Genomic DNA, 23,902 nt, shown 5'->3' with positions numbered 1-23,902 from the left:
TGTCGTCATGAAATGACGTGTAACGTCATTACCAATCAAAACGCACGTTTATTTAAATGCAATGTGTGGCCGTTTTACACCGATCTCACAGTATTTCCTACATATTTTACTAGGTGGCTTATTCGTTCGAATGACCCCACCTAACCCCACCCCTAAACCTAACCCTCACAGAAATCATGCTAAATTATGATTTATTGAGCATATACATTTTCGTCCACGTCCGTTCCCTGGGATTGCATGATTACATATCAAGGTATAACGCAATAATCTACTAACTGAGCTACACGAAACGCAAACCAGAGCGCAAATAAAAGAGTACAAAAAATTAATATGAAAACAACCTTTTGCCGATAGGGGCGCAATTGTAGTATAAGCTCTGATGGGTCGTATTTCAGGGATTTGGACAAATGACCTATACAAGCGTATTGGTTGGAGGACAGGTTAAAATTGAAGGCTCTTTCATTTTTTTTGTTTTTTTTGACAGTTTATGCACATTTGCACCCAAACTCTTATTAATGAAGTGTTCCCATGTGTTTTATGCTTTACTTTTAGAATTGCCATTATTCTCAAAAGTGATTCTTTTTACAGTAATGGAATATGAATTTAATTCAAGCTGAAGTGATTACAAATACCTAAAACTTGTATTGTCTGGGAACACTTTACAGTGATACAGTCCTATTAGTAAATGTTAGTTAATGCATTGGCTAACATTGAGCAATACATTTGTTGCAGTATTTATTTGTTAATATTAGCACATAAAAATACTGTTAATTGTTAATTCATGTTAGCTCAGATCCATTAAATGATATTACCAGATACATCTTTCGATTTGAATGTTTCAGTAAATGTTGAAATGAACTGAAGTACTAAAATGAAACATGTTTTAGAAGTATTTTTCAGTGTTAATGTTAACTACTGTAGTTAACTAATGCTAACAAATGAAACCTCGTTTCCCAGTGTTACCCATTTTCCTTTATGTATTCTTATGAATTCAAACCTAAAATATGAATGTTGAGTAAACAATACCTTATATCAGTGTTAATTGCCAACTAACTATGATTCATGGTCAGACAATATGTCAAACTGTGTATCTGACATCATATGGGCTGTTTCTTCTCCAGGCAGAATAAGCTGGAGGAGGCTCTGCTGTTCTCAGGTCAGTTCACAGACGCACTGCAGGCTCTCATCGACTGGCTTTATAAAGTGGAACCACAGCTAGCTGAAGATCAGCCTGTGCATGGAGACATAGACCTCGTCCTGAACCTCATCGACAGCCATAAGGTACCCAACACCTGCTCCTTCATCTCTGAACTCCAGACGGATGAGTGCATGAATGAAACGGAAACATCTCGAAAAACCATCACAGTATATTACATGATTGTTTTGGCACATCTCTAGATATTTTCAATATTGTCTCATAATCTTTGTCCATTATCTTTGGTAAAATATCTGTGATGTAACGTCTTGGTTCTGTTCTGGGATATAATGTTACTGTAGCATCATCAGAGGGAGTGTAATAGGATTTGAATTAGTCGTGTTGGCGAGCCCAAACTCAAACACATCTCCAGAGCAGACATCAGAACACTCTCGAGCTGATGAGCTAAGTGATGACCTCATTCATGTTTGGAACTGAGAACCTAAGAAAAGGTCACTGACTATGTTTGGTGCTGTTTACACAGGATTTCTATGGATGCAGTCTAGAACTGGTGATCTAGCTTTTAGACAACATTCTATAAATATCTCCACACTGATGTAGTCGCAAGACACGGAAGGATCGCCTAATGTGATTCATATTTCATACACCACATCATCAAAGTCACAGAGCCAGCATAATCTTTTTTTTCTTTTTGTCTTTTTTTGAATGACCAATGCTGATGGAAAGTCATAGGCTTCATAATTAAAGCCTGGTGATGACATGCCTGCTGTTCCATGCAAATATCGCAAAGCCTCCTGGGTCTTAGGAAATAATAACATTAGGCGTGTGATTGATAGCAGTGGACAAGTACCTCCTAATTGGTCCTTAATGTGATGACATCAGAGGAGGACATAGACAGCACTGTACAACCTCACAAAATGTGCATGGGATGTTGATGATGTTAGCCACTAATAATAGTTCTAATAAAACCTGAAATCTAATTACAAATTGACTATTTAACCCAACATGTATCCATGCTATCATTGAATGACCATTACTGTATCACATGAGCATCAGGAGTTCTGTTATTAGATGCATATGTATGATGATGTTGCTGCCTCCAAATCACTCATTTCCGTGTGGGGTAGAATGCTGTGTTTGTAGGCAGCTGAATGTGGATGGGTTTCTCCATGTGTCCTGCAGGTGTTCCAGAAAGAGTTGGGCAAAAGGACTGGCAGCGTGCAGGCTTTGAAGCGCTCGGCCCGTGAGCTCACCGAGAGCAGTCACGATGACTCGTCCTGGGTCAAAGTTCAGATGCAAGAGCTGAGCACGCGCTGGGAGACGGTGTGCAGCCTCTCTGTGTCCAAACAGACACGGCTCGAGCAGGCACTGTGTCAGGTAAGACATGCCTCATGACCTGAAAACAGCATTTTGTTTTTAATAACAATTTCCCACATTCGTATTGACCGTTAGAATAAAACAAGCTGCTGTAGCTACTGTAAAACTTCTACACAGTTATGATTGGCTGAGCCTGCATGTGACATCAGAAACAAGAGTCAGAGGTGCTGTCAGATCCAGTAGTTTGTGTGGCTCCAGCCTTCAATGACCAGAGCACATGTTAAAGTCGTGAAAAATAGTCTTACTTACATTGTATATACTGTGCCCTGTTCCTCAGGCTGAGGAGTTCCACTCCAGCGTTCATATCTTACTGGAGTGGCTTGCCGAGGCCGAGCAGAGCCTTCGCTTCCACGGTGCTCTTCCTGACGATGAAGAAGCCCTCCGCGCTCTCATTGAACAGCACAAGGTCAGTTTTCCACAACAATAACAAAGAATCCTTGTGATGTTTACCTTCTAAAACCTTTCAGTGACAATAGCATTTCAGTATTTACTGGCAACGATGATGGGCCACATGAAACACAAAAATGAAATCGTATCTGTTCTACATTACAACACTGAGTATAAATGAAAGTGTGTGCCAGAAGGATCGTAATCTTTCTAAGACAGAACATGTGTGTGTGTGTGTGTGTGTGTGTGTGTGTGTGTGTGTGTGTGTGTGTGTGTTTTCCACAACCCTGACATTCTTATTTTATTAGCTCCACTCATGATGTGAGGTAGTGATCCGTAGCCCGCTCTCTCTTCACGTCCAACTGAGTAACAAAAGCCATACATGGCTTCAAATCTTTATTAACTACTGCGTGCCAGGAAAGAATTCCCATATTTCATCTCATATAGTGTGATCTCATATTCAATATCCAAAATAGTTTGTTCCCCAAGACATTATTCACGTTCACAGTTTGAGAAAGCAAACATCCTGAGAGATGATATGCTTCATCTTTGGTAAAGACAGCAGTTACTAATGATAGACAGTAATACATAATCTCTACATTCTGGGAATAGGAGGCCATCGATGGTTTGATTTTTGGTGTTGATTTTTGAAATAACAAGGAAATTAACACAATATAGTAATACAGTATACTCTTCTTTGTGAGCCATCTTCCTTTGCCCAACACTCGTCTGGAGGCATGATTTGTGTCCTGTGTGTTGTTGGAGATGGGCTACTCATTGTGTAACCACAGCCATTTGCTAATGGAAGAACGTTTGATGCATGCAGGAGTTCATGAAGAAGCTGGAGGAGAAGCGACTGGCCCTGAATAAAGCCACGAGCATGGGAGAAGCCATCCTGTCCATCTGCCACCCAGACTCCATCAGCACCATCAAACACTGGAACACCATCATTAAAGCACGCTTTGAGGAGGTTCGTCCATGTCTCCCAATCATTCTGAGAAGAAGCACATCATATGTATATTTTTATAAAAGTAGATTATTAAAAGTAGAGCATTAAGTTCTGCTCACTTCAAACCATCTGAGGGACTTGTGAAATGTTCTAATGCATCCAAAGACAGATTTTTTACCACAAGAACTGTAAGAGTGAGGAAAAAAGCAGAAAACATGTTTTTCAGAGATTTGACAGCATTTTCATCTGGATCAGTGAATCCAGAAATGAGTTAGTTTTCAAAAGTGCTCATTTGACTAACTTTATAAATACAGCAGTTCCAGGCTGACTAGAAAAACTATTTTCTGTTATTTCCAAAAGTTGTGCGAAGGCAGTCAATCAGATCTTGCTAGATTAAGAAAGTATTTTCCTGTTTTGTGTGCTGCTTCAAACATCTGGACTGGTAACCAGAGGTTGTAGGTCAGATTCCTCAGTGGATGATCCATAACTGTTAGCGCTGTGTCCGGTGTGATCAGATCTCTGTGTGATGGTCAGGTAACAGCCTGGGTCCGACAGCACCAGCAGAGACTCTCCAGTGCTCTGGCTGAACTGCTGGCCACTCAGGAACTGCTGGAGAACCTGCTCAACTGGCTGCAGTGGGCCGAAACCACGCTCGGAGAGAAAGACAAGGAACCTCTTCCTCAAGAGTTAGAGGAAGTCAAAACGCTCATCGCTGAGCACCAGGTAACCTTAAGAGCTGAACATGATCATAGTATTAGTATGAATTGTTGGAATAAGCTGTTTGTGTCTCCGTTGTGCACCAGACATTCATGGAAGAGATGACCAGAAAACAACCAGATGTGGATAAAATCACCAAAACTCATAAGAGAAAAGCCACAGTGGATCCTCCGGTTCAGTCTCAGATCCCTGTTCTAGGGAAAGGACGGACGCCCAGTGAGTACCAGCATCCAATCTGAGCCCCGGGTTTTCATTCAGTTTGGCACAAAAAAAATATTAAAAAATGTTTTGTTAGTACTTTACAGAAAAGATGATGCATACTGCAAATAGACATCACAATAAACAAGATCTTTTGAAGCTGACTTTATAGGTAGTGGACTAAAATAAACATTAACAAAATTGTAACTGAAAATTCTACTTATTAAGCCTTTTTTAATGGTGAAATTAAGTTGTAATAAAATACACAAAAACTTTGAGCTACATTAAGTAAGATTATACCTTAAGTCCAAAAATATATAATACAAATGATGGGTAACACTTTATTTTGATAGTCCACTTCAGACATTCTACTAGCAGTAAGTAACTTTGCAACTACATGTCAACTAGCAGTTAGTAGAGTATTAGTAGACTGTTTGCTTAATATCTTCTAACACTTTCTTTGTCAACTTATGGTCAATTATACTAAGCCTAAACCTACCCCTAACACTAATCCTAAACCTACCTTAACAATCTACTCTGAGAGTTAGTAGACATGTAGTTACAAAGTTACTTATAGTCAGTAGAATGTCTAAAGTGGACTATCGCAATAAAGTGTAACCAAATTATCTTTTTGCTTTGTTTCGGTCTTTGGGGTCAATATTCTCGATTAATATTAAATCAAAATGTAAGTTTTGAACCAATCCATTAATAGAATTTGAGAACTAAATTTGTCTGTAACACATCAGTATTTTTGCTTGTTATTGGTCCAAAGTAAAATATTTTTCAGTGTACTTTTATGAATACTGTGAATACAGACATACTGCTCCTTTCACAAACTGATTTCCGCCTACTACAGAGGTGAAGTATGCAATTTGGGCACAGCCCTAGAGTAGACAAGCCGATAAGTTTTGAACTCATAACCAGAAAGCTCTAGGTTCAAATTCTTAAGCAACACCACAGCCCCCTTTGCCCCTCAATTATGACGCTGGGTTTACTTTGTGTCTTCATCTTCATCTGTCCTTGTGTTTGACTCTTCCCGTGTTATTGTCTCTTTATGATGAGCCACTTATGGTGTAGCTCTCATTTAAAAACAGCATCTGTTAAATGAACAAATGTAAATGTGTGCCCTTGAGCTAGATACCAAATGACTAATTAATGCTAATGATTATTAAGTCTTGACAAAAACATCACCAGGTTTTGTAATACAGTCCCGCAATCAGAAGTGCACTCACTGGTTGTTGAGGTTTGGCTGATGAAGCCATTTGTTTGGTTGGTCATCAGGAAAGAGATCTCCTACACAGTCCATGTACACCGCAGCATCACAGGCACAAATCGAGACGAAGAACCCCCGAGTGAACCTGCTGTTCAGTAAGTGGCAGCAGGTGTGGCTTCTGGCACTGGACAGGAGGAGGAAGCTCAACGATGCTCTGGACAGACTAGAGGAGGTCAGTCCGTCGTACACACACACACCTGACCTCACACCTGTCTCACACTGCTGTCAGGTGCCTTCACACTCATTTCGAACTCTTATCTGCCCTCAGCTGAAAGAGTTTGCCAACTTTGACTTTGACGTATGGAGGAAGCGCTACATGCGCTGGATGAACCACAAGAAATCACGCGTCATGGATTTCTTCCGCCGTATCGATAAAGACCAGGATGGAAAAGTCACAAGGCAGGAATTCATCGATGGCATCCTGTCCTCAAGTAAGAAAAGAAGTCAAACCGTGTGTTGTTTAGGTCTAAAGTCTTTCAGGCTGAATCCTCAACACCTCTCTGGTCCTGTAGGGTTCCCCACCAGTCGTCTGGAGATGAGCGCTGTGGCAGACATCTTTGATCGTGACGGCGATGGCTACATCGACTACTATGAGTTTGTGGCTGCTCTGCATCCCAACAAAGATGCTTACAAACCATTAACCGATGCGGACAAAATTGAAGATGAGGTCAATGTTGCCAGCTTACTTTCTGGAAAGTTCTACGCAACAATTGGAATTATTGGAATTGTCTGATTTATGACTTCATGTGTTTAGGTGACTCGCCAAGTTGCAAAGTGCAAGTGTCCGAAACGCTTCCAAGTAGAGCAGATTGGCGCCAACAAATATCGGGTAAGCGACAGATTGTTCGTGCTTTCTGGATGAGTCATGAAACTTAGTGTGAAACCCTTGGCCGATTTTCAAAATAAAGAGACAAAAATAAAATCAGACGATCGATTACTATTATATGGTTGTGGAAACAAGGTGAGGAATGAAATAAATTGTTTTTTAACTTATATTTGTATTTTTACAACAAAGTTTATCTAGTTTTCTCAGAAATTTTGATGTCAAAACTGCATTTACCTCAATGCTAGAAAAAACCCCAATCCTGATTTCACTACAAAATATGTTGTTTTTGTGGCGACAACTAAACTGTATGTAATCAGTCTAGCAGTCAAACACTCTGATTCCTGATTCCCTGTATCTAAGCTGATATAATGAATGTTTTGAGGACAAGAGGGAAAGTTGGTAGTGTTCCACTGACCCCTGTTAAACTGCTCCTCTACCCAAACCTTTCTGCCCCGACACTACTGTTGCCAAAGAGAATGCCATTGCATTTTTCAGTCTCTAAAATGTGAAAGTATTAGGGTTTTCCCACGGTCCACTTCTCTCCAACACTCCTAATAATCTGATCCTGTAACATTTGGTAACAGTCAGCCCGTTAATAATCTGCCTTTAATTAATAAATATTTCTTCTGACTGGCTGGAGGCCTGTAACTGTGCCACTCTGAAGAAAAGTTGTACAGAACTTCTTTTGTATAAAGAGTGAACTGATATTTACTCATGTTTGTCTTTTTGCTGTTTTCCCCCACATCAGTTCTACCTTGGAAATCAGGTATACATGCATGATTTGCTCTTTGTTTGATCTGATTCACTTTCACTGTGTCTTTGAATGCCCAATATTTAAGGCTGTCTTAAACTCACAAGCGGATGATCATATTTAAAGAAGTTTCTCTTCCCAAAGCCAGCCATTTAGTTTGTGGCATGGCTGTGTGCAAATCTCCACTGGCACCGAAGCACAGTGTCTAGAGAAAGTTACAAATACAGATGAACATTTCTACTTCCTTAATGCTAAATGATACCAAAAATGGTTTAGTGCTGATAAAGTTTGTCCTTAATATCTGTTATGTTGTGGCCTGAGTAATTTTAAGGCAGATTAATTTAAGACGGAGTTAAACGAGCACAAATACTTGGAAAATAGTTTCTAGTCAACATGAAATCAACATTGAGCATTACTCAGAAAACAAAAAAAAAAATATTATAAATTATTATTAATAATAAACAATTCTGTTTCTACTTTAGCTCATCAATGCAGTTTTTCTAAAATCTTGCTTTTAGTTAATACAGTAATTCGGTGACTACATACAGTATATGCAGTGATCGCAATCAATTGGAAATTTTCACATTATGAAGTAAAAGGGATTTTGAATGTTTCATGCTGACTTTCTCTACAGATGCCTAGTTTTTAGGGAATTTTAGGAAGTTTGATTTTTTAGAAATCTGCTTTTGAGTTGAAATGCATTTTTCCCCGCAGCACCGCATTCTGCTTTTTTATTATAATTTGCGACAGCTTTTGCAGAATAACAGTACGCTTGCCTTCTGCTTCCTGCTTAACTGACTTGACCTTATTTGAGTTCTGCTTTACGAGAGCCTCACTTTCTCCTCTAACCACAGTTTGTGGCTGATGTTCAAACAAGCCAGAGCTTCAGGAGAAATGTCAAGCTGAAAGATGCCTGATTCTCCCTGTATGAATCACATAAAATCATGAGCTACATGCTTTCTCAGGGTGGTGTTTTGGGAAGATCCTTGACCTTGGCCGTGCCAGCCTCATGTTTTTATTCTTCCTTTGTATTGAGAACTTTATATCACATCAACTGAAACCATTCTTTTGACAGTTTGGTCTCGTTCGCTGCTTACATGACCCCTTAATCGCCGATGAGAATATAACAAACAGGGACAATCAAAATCTAACCCCCCATCTACACGTTGCTGTTTTGGAAAGCTGTATCCTGGTAAATGGTCATTCTTAAAGCCGTTTGTTGTGATTCTCTTGATCATGCTTCAAAATTCATCTTCCCCTCCACTCAATCACCAAATTCACCTATGGTATTGATTCATTCTGGGTATCACTTTGAGAATAAAGGGCTTGCAGGCCAGAGAGATGCTCAGTGTGTCGGTCATGTTGAGTGTCAGCGAGTCGATCTCAGCCATTCCTCCATATTGTTCCTATTGTGTGTGGTTGGAGTTGAGCATCAGTGTTAACACACGCATCCTCTATGAGAATGGTAGTTTGTAGTTCTAGACGGTGCAACTTCTGTATGTATTTTTGGCTTGTGGAAAAACTTTGGTATATGGTATGATTTCTTTTTTTGAACGGAAAGCATGAGGCCATAATTTTCTGTGCTGTGAAATCTGTATGCCTTGGCCAAATCCAACTGGCAGCAATCATTTGGCTTGTTGTTTTCTTTAGCTCCTATCTTTGGGATGGAGGATGAAGGGGAATGCTATGCTCAAGTGTTCCCCTACGTCTCCGTGCCAGTGCCCATATTTGTATGAAAACCGAGCCTCGGCCAGAGGGTGTAGAATGTGCTGATAGCACACCCTACTGGACACACTGATCCTGTCCACCTCATCTTAAACGTGCACTGAGTCACTTTTTCTGTTGTAATAAAGTTTCACACATAAAGTCAGATAAAGTATATCTGACAAATTTTTAACATTATGAATTTCTATGAATGTAGTTGTTTATTTTGCTAAATAATTGTTTCTGTGTATATAAGACACTTTTGAATGTGGAATAAAGTCATGGGTGACATATGCCAGCTGTTTATTAGGAAAATCTTTTGCTTTTGCTTCATCCATGCCCACAGGTGGCAGTATAAGGTCCAGAACCGCTGTGTAATAAGTCAGTAATACAAACTCTGAGATGACTGTGTGCACCTTTAATGACATATAATAAACCACGCCACCACACATGATGATGACATTTTTCACGATCAATCTTAAATTAGCACAAAGCCATGAATGAAACCAGTTGGATTGACCATTCATTTCACATCTTCTGGAATGAAACCAATGTTGTGTCTCAGTCACAATTTGTTTTGATCAAATGGCTCAGCAGAGCAACAAGAGGAAGCCAGAGATAAACAGAACAGAAATCTAACAGCATCTAACTGGGACTGATAGTGTTGTGATTTGACTCACTGCTTCCACACGTCTGATGGCTAGTTTTTACTCTTCTGAAACGTGTGTTACGGGGCCCAGGTTTCTGATGTTGCTCTGCTGCGTGCCTGTCACTGACAAACATGACTGTATTTGAGAGGAATGATTGTGTTCTCTGTTCGTGTTCAGTTTGGAGATTCGCAGCAGCTGCGGCTGGTGAGGATCCTGCGCAGTACGGTGATGGTGCGGGTGGGTGGAGGTTGGATGGCCCTGGATGAGTTCCTGGTGAAGAATGACCCATGCAGAGGTAATGTCCACTTGATGTTGTAATCAACTGCGGCTTACGCTGTTCAGACATTGATATTGTGAATAACAAAATTGTTCAACTGTGTCTTGTTCCCACCAAGACATTATTTTGCAGACACAAAGTTTCTGTTCCAAAAACCTAGTTGGGTTTCCTATAAAGGCAGCATTTTAAACAGCATTTCATTATTATGCTGCCTTCTAAGATACCTCCTTTTGGCCAAATTTAAAAGCAGTGAAGTCAATGCTGTATAGCACTCACACCAGCTTTCTTCAATACTGAAAAGTGTAGAACAAAAAGATCAAGTCTGATTTAAAACTGGACTACTGTGTCACTTGTGAGGTTCCATTTGAGTTCAGATGCTGCTTTACAGGAGGTGCAGACCGTAGAAAACAATGCCGCTCACTAGGTTTTGGAACAGAATCCAAATTCCCAATAATTAAAGCGGTTTAAAATGTTGAGAATGTTACTGATAGATACTCTTATGTAGGCTGTAATCATTTGTTGGTGCTGATTCTTTTCTTCCTGCACTCTAATTGGCTGTTTATGGGATTCTTAAAGCTTGCCGGTCTCTTCCCATGAAGCCTTTCTTTCAGAATTTCCCTTCTCCTGCTGCTTTGTGTGTAAACCCGATTATCGTTTCTTCTAGTTCACCACCACGGGAGTAAAATGTTGCGTTCGGAATCAAATTCTTCAATTACTCAGTCTCCTATAGGTTGGCAACTCTCACACTTTCTCTCCTTGCTCCATCCCAGTGGTATGTGTGCATCCCAGTGTGTGTGTGTGTGTGTGTGTTTGCTGCAGTGATCCTTGAATGGTATTTTCATTAACATTAATCTCACGCTTCCCTTTCCATTGTGCAGTCTGGGACTGTTTAGCATGCGGTTTTGTGTTGTGTTGTGTCCTCTCTCACTTTCTCTGCATGTGCTTATTGTAGCTCTGTTGCAGTGCAGTGAAACTTGCTCGACAATCTCATCTATGCAAGATAATGCATTGATTCGTAATTAATCACATTAAAAAGAATCTTACATCTTATATATATTTTATAGATTTTTTTTTTTTTTGCTTCCAGTGATGTGAAATTCATGCAAATCATTCCTTACATCAAACCAAAGTGCAGAACCATGTTTTGCTCATTTGAGTGTGTGGCCATCATTCCCCAGCCTTAAAGATGCTTCTTTTTATAAAAATCAACCAGTATCAGAACCTTTACAATGGTTTTCTGAAATAAGTTCCTGAAACATGTGTTAAATGAATGTTTAGGTTCAAAACAAGTTGAGCTCTGTGAACAGCATCTATAGTTTGCTGTTGATTACCACAAAAAAATGGCCTTGGCCCTCAATTTCCATCAAACTTGTGAACAAATGTGTTTGCAGTAATTACTGTGATTACATTGATATAGATAACTTCACAGATCAAAAAATAAACAGTTTAAGGAAATCGACTTTGTACCACAGATGTTGGGCATAGACCTCAAGTTGAACTTAAGCCATAGTATTGCTTTGAATTTCAGAGGCTTATTTCTGAGCTGTTAAAGGTTTTGCTGTGGTCTTGGCTCCAGGCTCATTGCACTGTTTAATGTTGTTCCTCCAGCTAAGGGCAGAACAAATGTGGAGCTGCGTGAGAAGTTTATTCTTCCAGAAGGCACCACCCAGGTGATGGCCAGTTTCCGTTACAGAGGTCGAAGGTCACGGCCGTCCTCGAGAGGTGCCTCCCCTAACAGATCCAACTCTAGCCACAACTGCCCCGCACAACCCAACCCACCCGGCTCCAACACACCCAAGGTATGGATTTTGTTGATTGTTGACAAAAAAAACAAACAAATCACTTTTCTATTTCGACTAAACTGTTTATTATTCATGTTTTTTTATATTTAGTAGTAGTCATTCAGTATTGAATGAATCATGTTTATCATTTAAATTAATCTCACTTCATTGAATAAATCAAATGGCCTTGAAAAGCTGTGTTGGAAGGCAGCAGAAACATGTTTTGTCAGGAGTGTATCTGTGACATCTGCCTTACATAGCCATACATAGCCCCATTTTATTTGTTGATATATAATTGTTTCCTGAATTGTCTTTCTTTTTACTACCCTTCATCTGTGGTTGATCCACAATTATTTCTCACAGACACTCCAACATTTAACCCGCAATTATGATAAACCCTGGCTGACAAACAGCAAATCAGCTACTCCTCTTAAATCATCTGACTCCTTTGAGAGCCAAGGGTCGTCCAATGAGGTATAGTGCTTAAGAAATGAGTGACAAATCCCAATCTAATCTCCGTTTTCTGCTCCTGACCTCTGTCTCTGCCGTGTTACTGATCAAATTGCTTCCTGTGTGGATTTGGGATTTGGTTCAGTCTCTTTCTCTGGCTTAGCAGTGATGCATGGAAGTGGTCCGTTATTAAGGCGGATGTGTTTGCTTTGGTCCTCTGATTCTGTAAACCTCTCTTTCGCAAAGGGGATGGTGTGATTGTCTTAAATCAAAACAGTCTGGGCCTTTTCTAAACATCATCCTCTTTCACATTCTTCAAGCACTAACTGAATAATGAACAGTTTTCTGTCCTCTTGCCGCTAAAACTCGATGCTTGTAAAATCTGTCCTACATCCAGAACTCTAAAGGGTTTCTTTCTCCTGATGTGTATGGCTGAATTTGATTCAGTGTAAGTGGTATGCTGTAATTTTCTTGTCTGTCATGCACTTATTTCATCAGTCTGGACATGTACTGTAAAGCCCGACCGATATATAGTTTTGCCGATGTTATCAGCCGATACAAGCCTGTTGGCGATATATCGGTATCAGCGAATATGCTGCCAATATGATTTTTTTTTTTTTACAGAACATATAATGCAATTTTAAATGCTTGAAATAGTGTAACTACTTAGTTTGTCCACCAGAGTGCGCTCCTTTGTTGCTATTGGTGATCTGGATGAACCGCTTTAAATTCGCGCTTTGGCGCCAACCGATCTAGTGATCCCAGGGGGCTATCAGAGGGTGGCATTCGAGAGGGCTCCTGGAGCTCAAGGGATCCCCGAAATTTGGTGGAGATCTGCCGGTGGGTTTGCGAGATTGTGACACTAGTCAACACTTTCACTTCATTAAGGAGATCTCTTGTTCAGGCAGCATTCAAGCGTTGTCTTATTCGACTCTAAGTGCCCTGAGAAGTAGACTTCTCATGGAATTCTGCCATGATTCCAGTTCCAAGGGGACGTACACATTACATTGAAAGGGCATTAAAGTGCATAAGACGTGAATTAATATTATTTACTGAGGTATATTATGTCACACTCACATTACTGTAGTAAATTTCATCTCTGTGTGAAGACATTAGCAAATCCGTGAATGAATGTTCCGAAGTGAAATAAACTTCAAATGGATTTTTTTGAATGGAACTGAATTGAATTAAAGTTGAATAAACTTAACTTTACTGTTCAGTGCAGTGATGTCAGACCCATTTTGGATATTGTTAAATTGTTAAATGCCCTGCCTCCATTAGGCTACATATCTTTGTCACATCTAAGTGTTTGATCACCATATTTGGGTGATCATGTTTATTTACATTATTCTGTTTATGTATATACTGTATTCTATATATAGTAGTGTAGTGTATTATATATAAAAGTATCCAAACTTTTGAATGGTACTGTACTATCATATACACAAAGAATCGCGGCTGATATATCGATATCTGCCATTTTTACTCCCTAATATCGTTATATTATCGGCCCCCAAAAACCCATATCGGTCGGGCTCTAATGTATTGTACACACTGCAAATATTTGGGATTAACAAAAACATTGAAATACAAGTCACTCCTAAACCACCTCTGTCAAGTTCATGTTTCAGTCAGGATTTCTCTGTTGTTATGTCAAATGATGTGTTTGAATGCAGTTTCATGGCCAGCATGTTATATTCGCATCTTAGAAAGCTCTTGTTAGCCAAAGGTTGCTGTCAGCAAACAGTTGTGTGCCTCTTCATTGTCCTGTTCTAATTGACCTATTCTTCTGAATCACGACATCTTTCAGAGCACCCCTATTCAGGGCAGCAAGCTTCGTCTTCCAGGTTATTTGTCGGGAAAAGGCTTTCAGTCAGGAGAGGATGGATCCTTGATAAACTCTGCAGTCATGAAGGTCAGGGGTCAAGCCATGGGTGAGTTGGACACACCTCCTGTTCTGAATATTCATAAAACACTACATTGAGTTTATTGGACTCTGTTGCTTGTTATTATGAGATTATGAAGATCTGTTTTGTTGGATCAAATCTGTCAAGTATTTAACTATGCATTACCCAAAAAAAGAACACAGATTTTTTTTGATTTTTTTTTATTACTGTCTAATATGATTAATAATATGTGACTAGAATAGGGCTGCTCCAAATAAAGATGTTTCTAGTTGAAGTAGGCTGTCCATTTAAGTTATTGGTCCACTAATAGCATGTTTAAATTAATTTAGTTACTTAATTACTTGGATTCAAGCACACTCATAAAGCTTTCTGCAAAGTACCCACAAAAGTGTGCTGGGAAAATAGCCAGGAGATATATGATTATTTATTAATAAACTGGTGTTTCCTTAGTGTATCAGCTCCAGAGATACTGACTCACCAGCTCTGCAGCAGTTTCCATACGGCACTTTCAATATAATTACATAATCAGAGAAATTAATTTTTTTATGTAAACTGATTAATTTTGAAGTAGACATATCAAGCTATATGTTATATAATATATAATATTAAGAGTTTGGTTCCAAAACGCGATACACGCCATTAATACACATCAATTTTTTAATTGACACAAAATGCAACATTCGCTGTGTTAGGGCTGGACGATTAAGGCCTAAAATCAAAACCTCGATTAATTGAACATTTTACCTCGATTACAATTAATGAACGATTATTCAGGTACAGAAACTGTAATTAAAAGTTTAAAAACACTGCATAGTTTTCTTTTTATAAATAAAATAAAGATTAATCAAGTAAAGTTATTAAATATATTCAGTCAAGATCAGTGAATGATTTTCTTTTGTTCTTTGATTAACATTAATGACAGGCAGCGCGTTTATTAGGCTGTTGTTTCTTTAAGCAAAAATACTGTACATGTGTGTTTTCTTTCTCATCTGTTTATGTTCACGTAAGACAAAAACGGCTGCGTTTATGATGATATACTGATGTAGTTTTCTTTATCGTAGTTTCGACTCGGAACAACCGTTTCTACCGTTAAAATACACAGAACAGTCCGAGAACGGACACAAACCGGGAACCTGCAGCGCGACAGCCGACCGCTGCTCTCTATGCACGCGCTTGTGCTTCATGTGCACTGCACACAAACGTGCTATAATAAGTTATAAATAAATTCTAAGCTACTTTAGTGATAAATCACAGGACAGCGCTGACAACTAGTTTCTGTGTTCCTCTGTGCGCGCGATCTTCATAGCTACTGTTTATATGAGTGTTCGTGCCACAATGCAGCTGCGTGAACATGGTAGCTCGATATAAGAATACACATCCGTTCATCTAATCGCTTGAACGTCCAAACCATAGAACAAATACAACTGACAAAGTTTATTGAAGACGCAAGGCTCACCGCTCACACTGCTTTGTTTTTACACAACTGACTGGAGAGCAGAGTCATGTGGCTACACACGCGCTAGGATGCTTTTAATGGGGAAGTGTTAACAGGATTAAAAAACCGAAATAACCGACATGGGAAAATTACGTCGATTAGAGGTTATGAATTTCGGTTTTGATTATTTTTCTATTAATCATCCAGCCCTACGCTGAGTTATTAGGTCATGTTTTCTCCCTTTTTTCCAAACCACATCAAACATGCGCATCTCATCAGTAAAGCAGGTTCTGTGATTAATAGTACCAATAAATCTCCATCACGTGCTTTCAGATGGAAATAATTCAGATGCATTTAATACACAGAGCCGTAGATCACTGACAAACTACGTTTATCATTTACATTCATTAGATGAATCGCATTAGATTATGAATGTTATATTGCATAGCTTGTCAGTGTTAGTGTTTTTATTAATGCCATTTATGTTTTTGTTAATACACTATATAGCACTAGTCAACTAAATGAATGTACCATGGCAAAGATGAATGCACTTTTGGAAGCTTAGTATTGATCAAGTTCAGAGGCTGTCATATGTGGATCAACTTACTATGTTGTGTATTTTCATCAGTTTTAATATGAAAATAACTTTTATATTGATTCAATTGATTTATTGCATTTTAAGAAAAAAAAAAGTATAATGGACTATAATGGAAAAAATAATACAATTGGATAAATCTTTGAAAATCAAAACCTGGATTTTAATTTTTATTGTTATTGTAACCTAAAAATGCCATGTGAAAGTTTGAAACAGAAAAAAGTGGTTTTCATGTTGCCACTTTTTATGCATTTGGGTTCATTTTTGTGACACGCTTCAGTGCACAGAGATCGAGACGACACAAAATCTAAACACAATCACCATCAAAAGGCTGAAATAAATATACATTTTTATCATTAGCCATTATGTGGATGTCAGTATCATAGTACTGAGATGTAACTGGATTTGAACTTTCTCCTCAGGGTTGAGTAAGATCCCAGGCAGCAAAGCAGGAAGCCGAGGGAGCAGCCGCCGTGGCAGTGACGCCTCAGACTTCGATATTTCAGACATCCAGTCGGTTTGCTCGGACATGTCAGAGACAGTGACAGACTCAGGACGCCCGACTCCACGCTCAGCCTCACGCCAACACGGAGGCAAACCCTCCAAAATCCCAACTCCCCAACGGAGGAGCACCCCTACTAGCAAACTGGCCAAGACCACCAAGAGATAGTCAACAGTCCAGTCGGCAGAATCGGCCTTGTTCCAGGCCTCATTTTTTGACAGCACTGGGTTAGCGCACACTAAACAAAGACTGGACAGATTTCGATCGACACTGAAGACTGCCAAGTGTTATGTTATCGTTTTTAAAAAGCGTAGCAAGATGTAAATTATTCTGTTGTGAACGTAAAAAAGGAAGTTCATGTGGGGTGTGTGTGTGATTGTGTGTGTGTGCGTGTGTGGAATGCAACGGCTTTGTGTATTTGTCCTGTACTTTACGTGAATGTTGCGTCAATAATATTTTGTTCGATCCCTGGGGAAAGTCAGCCAACACAAGAAGATTGTATGTTGTTAGGTAACACTTTTCCACATGTTTGCGTTGAGGTAGAAGCTGAATGTACAGTTGTTTCCTCCTGCGGACATGCGTGTTGGCGATAATATGCCTTTGTATTCTGCCAGGACACCACAATTATTTATTCATCTATTTAAAGTGCAATGACCAGCTGCTGTTATGCATTTAAAGGGCAATTCGATACCACTGCTACACTACAACTGTAATCCCTGCTATTATACACTACAGTTAATCCTGATCATGGCCATTAAACTTGCATATAAAACAACCGTCTGTAGCACCCGCAGTAATGTTTGTTTCGATCAAATCACCTTACTGTGACTACAACGTTTTGACTAAAAGCATTCATAAGTGCAATCATGCCTGTGTACTCTATGGTTCCTTTTTGCCTGAGTGATGCAAATTACTCAACTTTTTGTAATAAATATGCTTGCTGAAAGCTCAACAATATATACAACCTTCAAAGTCTCATTTGTTTCCATCTGTCCAAGGTCTCTGACGTCTGTGAAACATCCAAGCGAAGACGCATTTTGACTGAGGCACATTTACGCAACAACGTCTCAGGCTGGCGATTAACAAGTCTTAAGAAGAAAATAAAAGTTTATGAGACTAAAGTGTGCGTTGCCAGCTCCGTAGCCTGTGGCAGTCACTTTGCCAGTAAATAGGACCAAAAGAATCTTGTGTAAAGTTGCCAGATGGCATATGGATTAATGTTAGTGTGTGGGAGTGTAATCAGATGAGAAGACATGAGGTCAGTGATGCCGTGCCGTTAATCCTCAACATCCTCCTATAGGATATGGCAGCCTAGTCCTGCACAACACCTTGTGATTTGGTTTTTGTCAAGGTCTTCATCAATCATTAGCCGTTTGATATCATGATACCACATCATGATAAAGTGAATGTTTTGGCATAGATTCAGTGTGTTGCATCATAAACTAGAAAATCAAACATTTTAGTTTCCAAGTATGTGCTTTTAATTCCAGTTTTTAGAGAGTGTTTCTTTATTTTTCATTATTATGAAACATTTTGCTTGAAGCCATTAGATTTATTTTTAACATTACTTGCTGTAGTATTCCAGATTTATGTATAACCCAAGCAGATAAAATTGTGGTTAGGTCACTTTATATCTTTTATCCACCAGCAGCAATATTTTAAAACACGTTTAATAAATAGAATTGGAATAATCAATTCTTCCACCAAATGATGTACAATACTTCGTTATTCTAAATGTAGATGGATCAAATCTCTTCTATTATGAACTAATTTCATGATTGGCTGGTTTCTACACAATTTCCTAAAGCTGAAATGCAAGGTACGTTGATATAATAAGCACTTTTGAGGAGGAACAAACAGCGGATTTGGTAAAATTGGCAAGGTTAGTGACATCAGTGCGACTATGAACGCCTGTAGCTGTAGGCTGGTACTAATCCACTGCGTCCTCACTGACACCGATGTCAGGTGAAAATGAAGATTTTTTCATTCACTTTTACTTTCAACGTCAAAACACCTGCATTGCATACGAGCACAGAGAAAATGGTGGACAACGTACAACTGGCTGAGGGAGGCAATATGTTAATATGGGACAGTCCGTCAGTGGTTGTGGGTGGGGTCTAAGCATTATGATGCATACTGCTCAAAAAATCTAAAGGCCTTAATAACTTTAGATTGTTTAGAGTTTTTTATGAATGTACAGTGTTTTTCCCCACATGCTTCTAAGTCACATTTAAATGCAAACACCATGTCTGACCCTGAATCAACAAACAGAACTAACAAATATTGCTACAAGTGTGATTGAATCGTATAATAATTGCTGTTAATAATGTTCATCGTCTGGTTTACTACGTCTTGTATTTATTTTACTGAAAAATCCTGTCATGTGCACACAAACTGACAGTCACCACTTATAAGCTACTACTAAATATTGTAGAAACGTAATTTTCTGTAAAGTTGCTTTGTAGTGATTTGTATCGCTATACAAATAAAGTTGAATTGAAGGCACACAGTGGACAGGTAAAGCCAGGTGTTCACTAATCACTCAAAAAATTAACAAAGATTGCATGTCTGCAGTATGGTCATGTTGGATTAAGTACTCATATAACAAATAACTTTACCATCCAGACAGATCATAAACTTGCTGATGTGGAGCCCTTCTCAATGCATACTGCCGAGGGAGAAGATGACCTGGAGAGCTTTTGATGGTTCCTGACTCTCATTCCCATCATCTGTCACCAAACTTACAGATGTGTTAGCAAATGACAAAAAGGCCAGTAATGAATCAACACGTGTCAAGGCCTGTGTCCTATTTCAAATGATCCATGTTTAAAAGAAGATGCAGTGCTACAAATGGTGATTCATTATGTGGATACAGGCTGGCCTAATTATGTCACCGATTTTCCAGAAAGCATTAACGGCTGTTTCTCATCTACATTAAAGATGTTCCCACCACATCCGATGGTTTATGACTTTATGTTGATTACACAAGTCCTAAGGGATGAACTGATAGGATCCGTGATGATTGCTGACAGCCTGTGTAAGGCCATGTGAAGGAGGTCAAATCTGTAAAGACTGCCAAGTGATAAATCCATCACAAATAAAAAACAATAAAAAAAATACTGACATAGCTTGACAGACTGTGCTCGAGAAGCAAAAAAAGGGGTATGAATTTTGTGGCCAACTTTCTCAAAAGGCAGACAGCTTTTGAGAAATGACAACAGTTGATGAAAAGTAAAAGAGAATTAAAGGGATCATATCACGTTGCTAAAAATAACATACTTTGTGTATTTGGTGTAATGCAATGTGTTTATGTGGTTTAAAGTTCAAAAAACATTATTTTCCACATAATGCACATTATTGTTGCTCCTTCTGAAATGAATTGATTTTTACAAAAACTCATCATTCTGAAAAGTAAGGTGTGCCAATTGGCCAGCTATCCAGTGCGGTGTGATTGGCCGAATTCCTCAAGCGTGTGACAGAACTGTTATGCTTCTTATCATACTGGGATAAAAGAAGTGCTTCCAGAAGTCATAGATCCTCTTCTGACTATTATTATAACTAATTGACATTAGGATATGTCCCCAAAACCTTCAAACTGGCTGTTATTAAGCCTCATATCAAAAAAACACAACTTGACCCCAAATAACTAGTTAATTATAGACCAATCTCGAACCTCCATTTTCTGTCCAAGATAATAGAAAATGTTATATCCTCACAATTATATTCCTTCTTAGAGAAAAATGGTATATGTGAGGATTTCCAGTCAGGATTTAGACCATATCACAGTAGGCTACTGAGACTGCTCTCCGTAGAGTTACAAATGATCTGCTCTTATCATCTGATTGTGGTTGTATCTCTCTGTTAGTTTTATTGGATCTTAGTGCTGCGTTTGACACAATTGACCACAACATTCTTTTGCATAGACTAGAAAACTTTGTTGGCATTAATGGAAGTGCATTAGCATGGTTTAAATCGTACTTATATGACCGCCATCAGTTCGTAGCAGTGAATGAAGATGTATCATATCGATCACAAGTGCAGTACGGAGTACCTCAAGGCTCAGTACTAGGGCCGTTACGCTTAACTTGTTGCCCTTGGGATATATCATCAGGAAACACAGTGTAGCTTTCACTGTTATGCTGATGATATTCAGCTTTATATTTCTTCGCAGCCCAGCTAAACGTACCAATTTGAAAAACTAGCAAAATGCATAGTTGATTTAAAAAAAATGGATGATGAATAATGTCTTACTACTAAATTCTGAAAAAAACAGAGGTGTTAATTATAGGACCTTAAAACTCTGCATGTAATAACCTAGAACACTGTAAGACTTGATGGCTGCTCTGTCAATTCTTCAGTTAGGAACCTATGTGTGCTATTTGATCGCAATCTTTCCTTAGAAAGCCACGTTTCTAGCATTTGTAAAAAAAAATTCTAAATCTAAATTATGACCTATGCTCTCAATGTCAAATGCAGAAATTTTAATCCATGTGTTTATGACCTGAATGGATGCAGTTTAAATCTAGATTAAAGACTCATCTCTTTAACCTGGCTTACACATAACACACTAATACGCTTCTAATATCCAAAGCCGTTAGGCTGCATTAATTAGGTAAACCGGAACTGGCAACACTTCCAATAACCCCCAATGTACTTGCCACATCTTTAAAAGAATGGCATCTACGCTAATATTAGTCTGTTTCTCTCTTATTCCGAGGTCACTTTAGCCACCAGATCCAGTTTGTATCCAGATCAGAGGGTCACTGCAGTCACCCAGATCCAGTATGTATCCAGACCAGATGGTGGATCAGTACCTAGGACCTCTACTGCCCTGAAAGACAGCGGAGACCAGGACAACTAGAGCCACAGATACAGATCCCCTGTAAAGACCTTGTCTCAGAGGACCACCAGGACAAGACCACAGGAACCAGTTGAGTCCTGTGCACAAACTGACTTTGCTGCAGCCTGGAATTGAATTACTGCTTTTGTCTGGTCAGAGGAGAACTGGCCCCCCAACTGAGCCTGGTTTCTCCCAAGGTTTTTTTTCTCCATTCTGTCCGCAAAGATACTATTTAAACTGAACTGAGCTGGATGATGACATCACTGAATTCAATGATGAACTGCCTTTAACTGTCATTTTGCAGTATTGACACACTGTTTTCCAAATGAATGTTGTTCAGTTGCTTTGACACAATCTGTTTTGTTTAAAGCACTATATAAATAAAGGTGACTTGACTTGACTTGACACAGAACACATATTTGTCACATTATCTAGAGGGACATCTTTTAGTGTTGGGCTCTAGCACAAGAGAGCAGCATGTTTAGAACCCATGTAAAATGAATGCAAGTTCAACTTTTAAAAAAACATGTCTCAAGACTTCATGGTGATTTTCCTCCATCCCACTGTATCTCATGTTTTTAAATGAAGAAGGTAGCCTACTCTTTGTGATTGGTTTTTGGTCCTTTGTATTAAACTATACATACATGCATGGGGCTGTTTTTTTCTCTAATTGTTTACGCAACTTCATTAATTATATATGGTTTATCAACATTATTTTAAACATTCACTTTTTTTCAAAAATAGTTATGCTTTTTTTACGCTTTGAAGAAACGTGCATTATATGTTGCGTGATGTGCTCTCTTATGGCCTCAGAAGAGAAGCCAAAAGCTTTTTTTCTGCCTAACTGAAATTATGCCTTTGAATAGAATAGAATTTTAATAGAATTCCAATTTTGATAATATTTAAGCATAAAATTCTAATTTAGCTTTTCAGTCATTTTGAGAGCCCTAGTGGCAAATTCTTTAAATATGTAAACATACTCACAGGCTTTGAGTCAGAAGCGCCAGAATGTCCTTGCAAAGTTGGAACTAAATAAATACAACTTATCCACTGATTTCTAGTTGTGTCCTGTTTTGGAAGGCCAAACTAAGTATTTTCGCTTTCACAACATGAGAAATAGAAAGTAGAGAGAATAGAACAGAGAGCAGAGAGAATAGAAAGTTACGCCTTCTTTCTTTGCGTGAACATTTGGGCAGCGTTATTCAAATCTTGAGCCATGCCATTTTAGGGCTGACTCTTAAATTTCAGAAAGAATATCTCTTTGGGTTTGAGACTTTAGTCTTGCAACTTTACAGATCTTCTTTATGCACCAACAGCTTGTAACACAGTAAATTTAAATCACACCATTTGAACCTTTTAAGATGGCAGTTAAATAAATAAATAAATAAATAATGCTGCGATTGTAGGCAAGGAGTGCTTGTTTTCTCAAAATATGTATCAGAAATGTTTAGTCATGACATTTTGAGTACTCTAGGTAAACTCTACACAATGTTTTCACTCCAGTAATTCTAAGGTACTTATACAGTAGCTACCTTTTAAGGGCAGATAAGGTACAGAGGTGTCTCTTTACAAATGGACAAAAAAATGTTGATTTTATTTTATAAGCATTCCCACTAAAGCCTGGTTAATAGTTTAGAAGCAGGTCAGTTTGTGGCCTACAGAATGTTTGCAGAGCTCTGCTAGTGCCTATCTGTGACATACTACATCTGTCTCCTAGTGCTATCTAGACAGTGATCCACTGTCTGCTGCAGACTAAGAGATAGTTTGCCTTTTCTTGTTTTTAATGCCTTTCCTATCTGAAAATTCAGCACGCAGTATGGGTAGCATTTAGTGCTCAAATTAGTGCTTTTAGACCAAATTGGGGCTTTTTTTTGGTGGTGGTGGAGGGTGTGGGGTCTACTGTAGTCTTTTTAAAAATCGAGTTGTCATTTTTATGGCAGCAGCCATAGTATATGCACAAATCTGCATTTAACATTTATGATACAGGTGCCTAAACATCACTGCCCACCTGAAATGAGCATAAACACACCAACATGGCTAAAGTTGTGCCCCAAACAGCAACATCTGACTGCAGAATGATGGTGTGAAGAATGCGGAGGTCAGTGTTTGCATAGGATAATGTGCTAG

The 23,902-nt window shown here is 38.8% G+C and overlaps 1 protein-coding gene across 8 annotated transcripts in view; it reads left to right on the top strand.

Moving 5' to 3' along the window:
• The window catches only part of dst (dystonin), a 160,375-nt gene extending 142,483 nt beyond the window's left edge, over positions 1 to 17,892 (top strand). For 7 of the 8 annotated variants that reach the window (XM_026224744.1, XM_026224745.1, XM_026224747.1 and 4 more), the window contains 17 exons: positions 1,122 to 1,281; positions 2,339 to 2,533; positions 2,811 to 2,939; positions 3,747 to 3,890; positions 4,404 to 4,592; positions 4,673 to 4,802; positions 6,066 to 6,229; positions 6,326 to 6,488; positions 6,570 to 6,724; positions 6,812 to 6,886; positions 7,632 to 7,649; positions 10,166 to 10,283; positions 10,930 to 11,037; positions 11,874 to 12,064; positions 12,410 to 12,520; positions 14,307 to 14,430; positions 16,856 to 17,892. In XM_026224744.1, coding sequence (XP_026080529.1) covers positions 1,122 to 1,281; positions 2,339 to 2,533; positions 2,811 to 2,939; positions 3,747 to 3,890; positions 4,404 to 4,592; positions 4,673 to 4,802; positions 6,066 to 6,229; positions 6,326 to 6,488; positions 6,570 to 6,724; positions 6,812 to 6,886; positions 7,632 to 7,649; positions 10,166 to 10,283; positions 10,930 to 11,037; positions 11,874 to 12,064; positions 12,410 to 12,520; positions 14,307 to 14,430; positions 16,856 to 17,103 — 2,422 coding nt within the window. In that variant the 3' untranslated portion in view covers positions 17,104 to 17,892. The remainder of the gene's footprint in view (positions 1 to 1,121; positions 1,282 to 2,338; positions 2,534 to 2,810; positions 2,940 to 3,746; positions 3,891 to 4,403; positions 4,593 to 4,672; positions 4,803 to 6,065; positions 6,230 to 6,325; positions 6,489 to 6,569; positions 6,725 to 6,811; positions 6,887 to 7,631; positions 7,650 to 10,165; positions 10,284 to 10,929; positions 11,038 to 11,873; positions 12,065 to 12,409; positions 12,521 to 14,306; positions 14,431 to 16,855) is intronic. The other variant, XM_026224752.1, reaches the window with a different exon arrangement.
• Positions 17,893 to 23,902: the final 6,010 nt, after the last annotated feature.

This window comes from Carassius auratus, chromosome 38 (genome assembly GCF_003368295.1).
Source record: "Carassius auratus strain Wakin chromosome 38, ASM336829v1, whole genome shotgun sequence".
Taxonomy (NCBI): Eukaryota; Metazoa; Chordata; class Actinopteri; order Cypriniformes; family Cyprinidae; genus Carassius; species Carassius auratus.
This window is presented reverse-complemented; position numbering and strand designations above follow the sequence as displayed.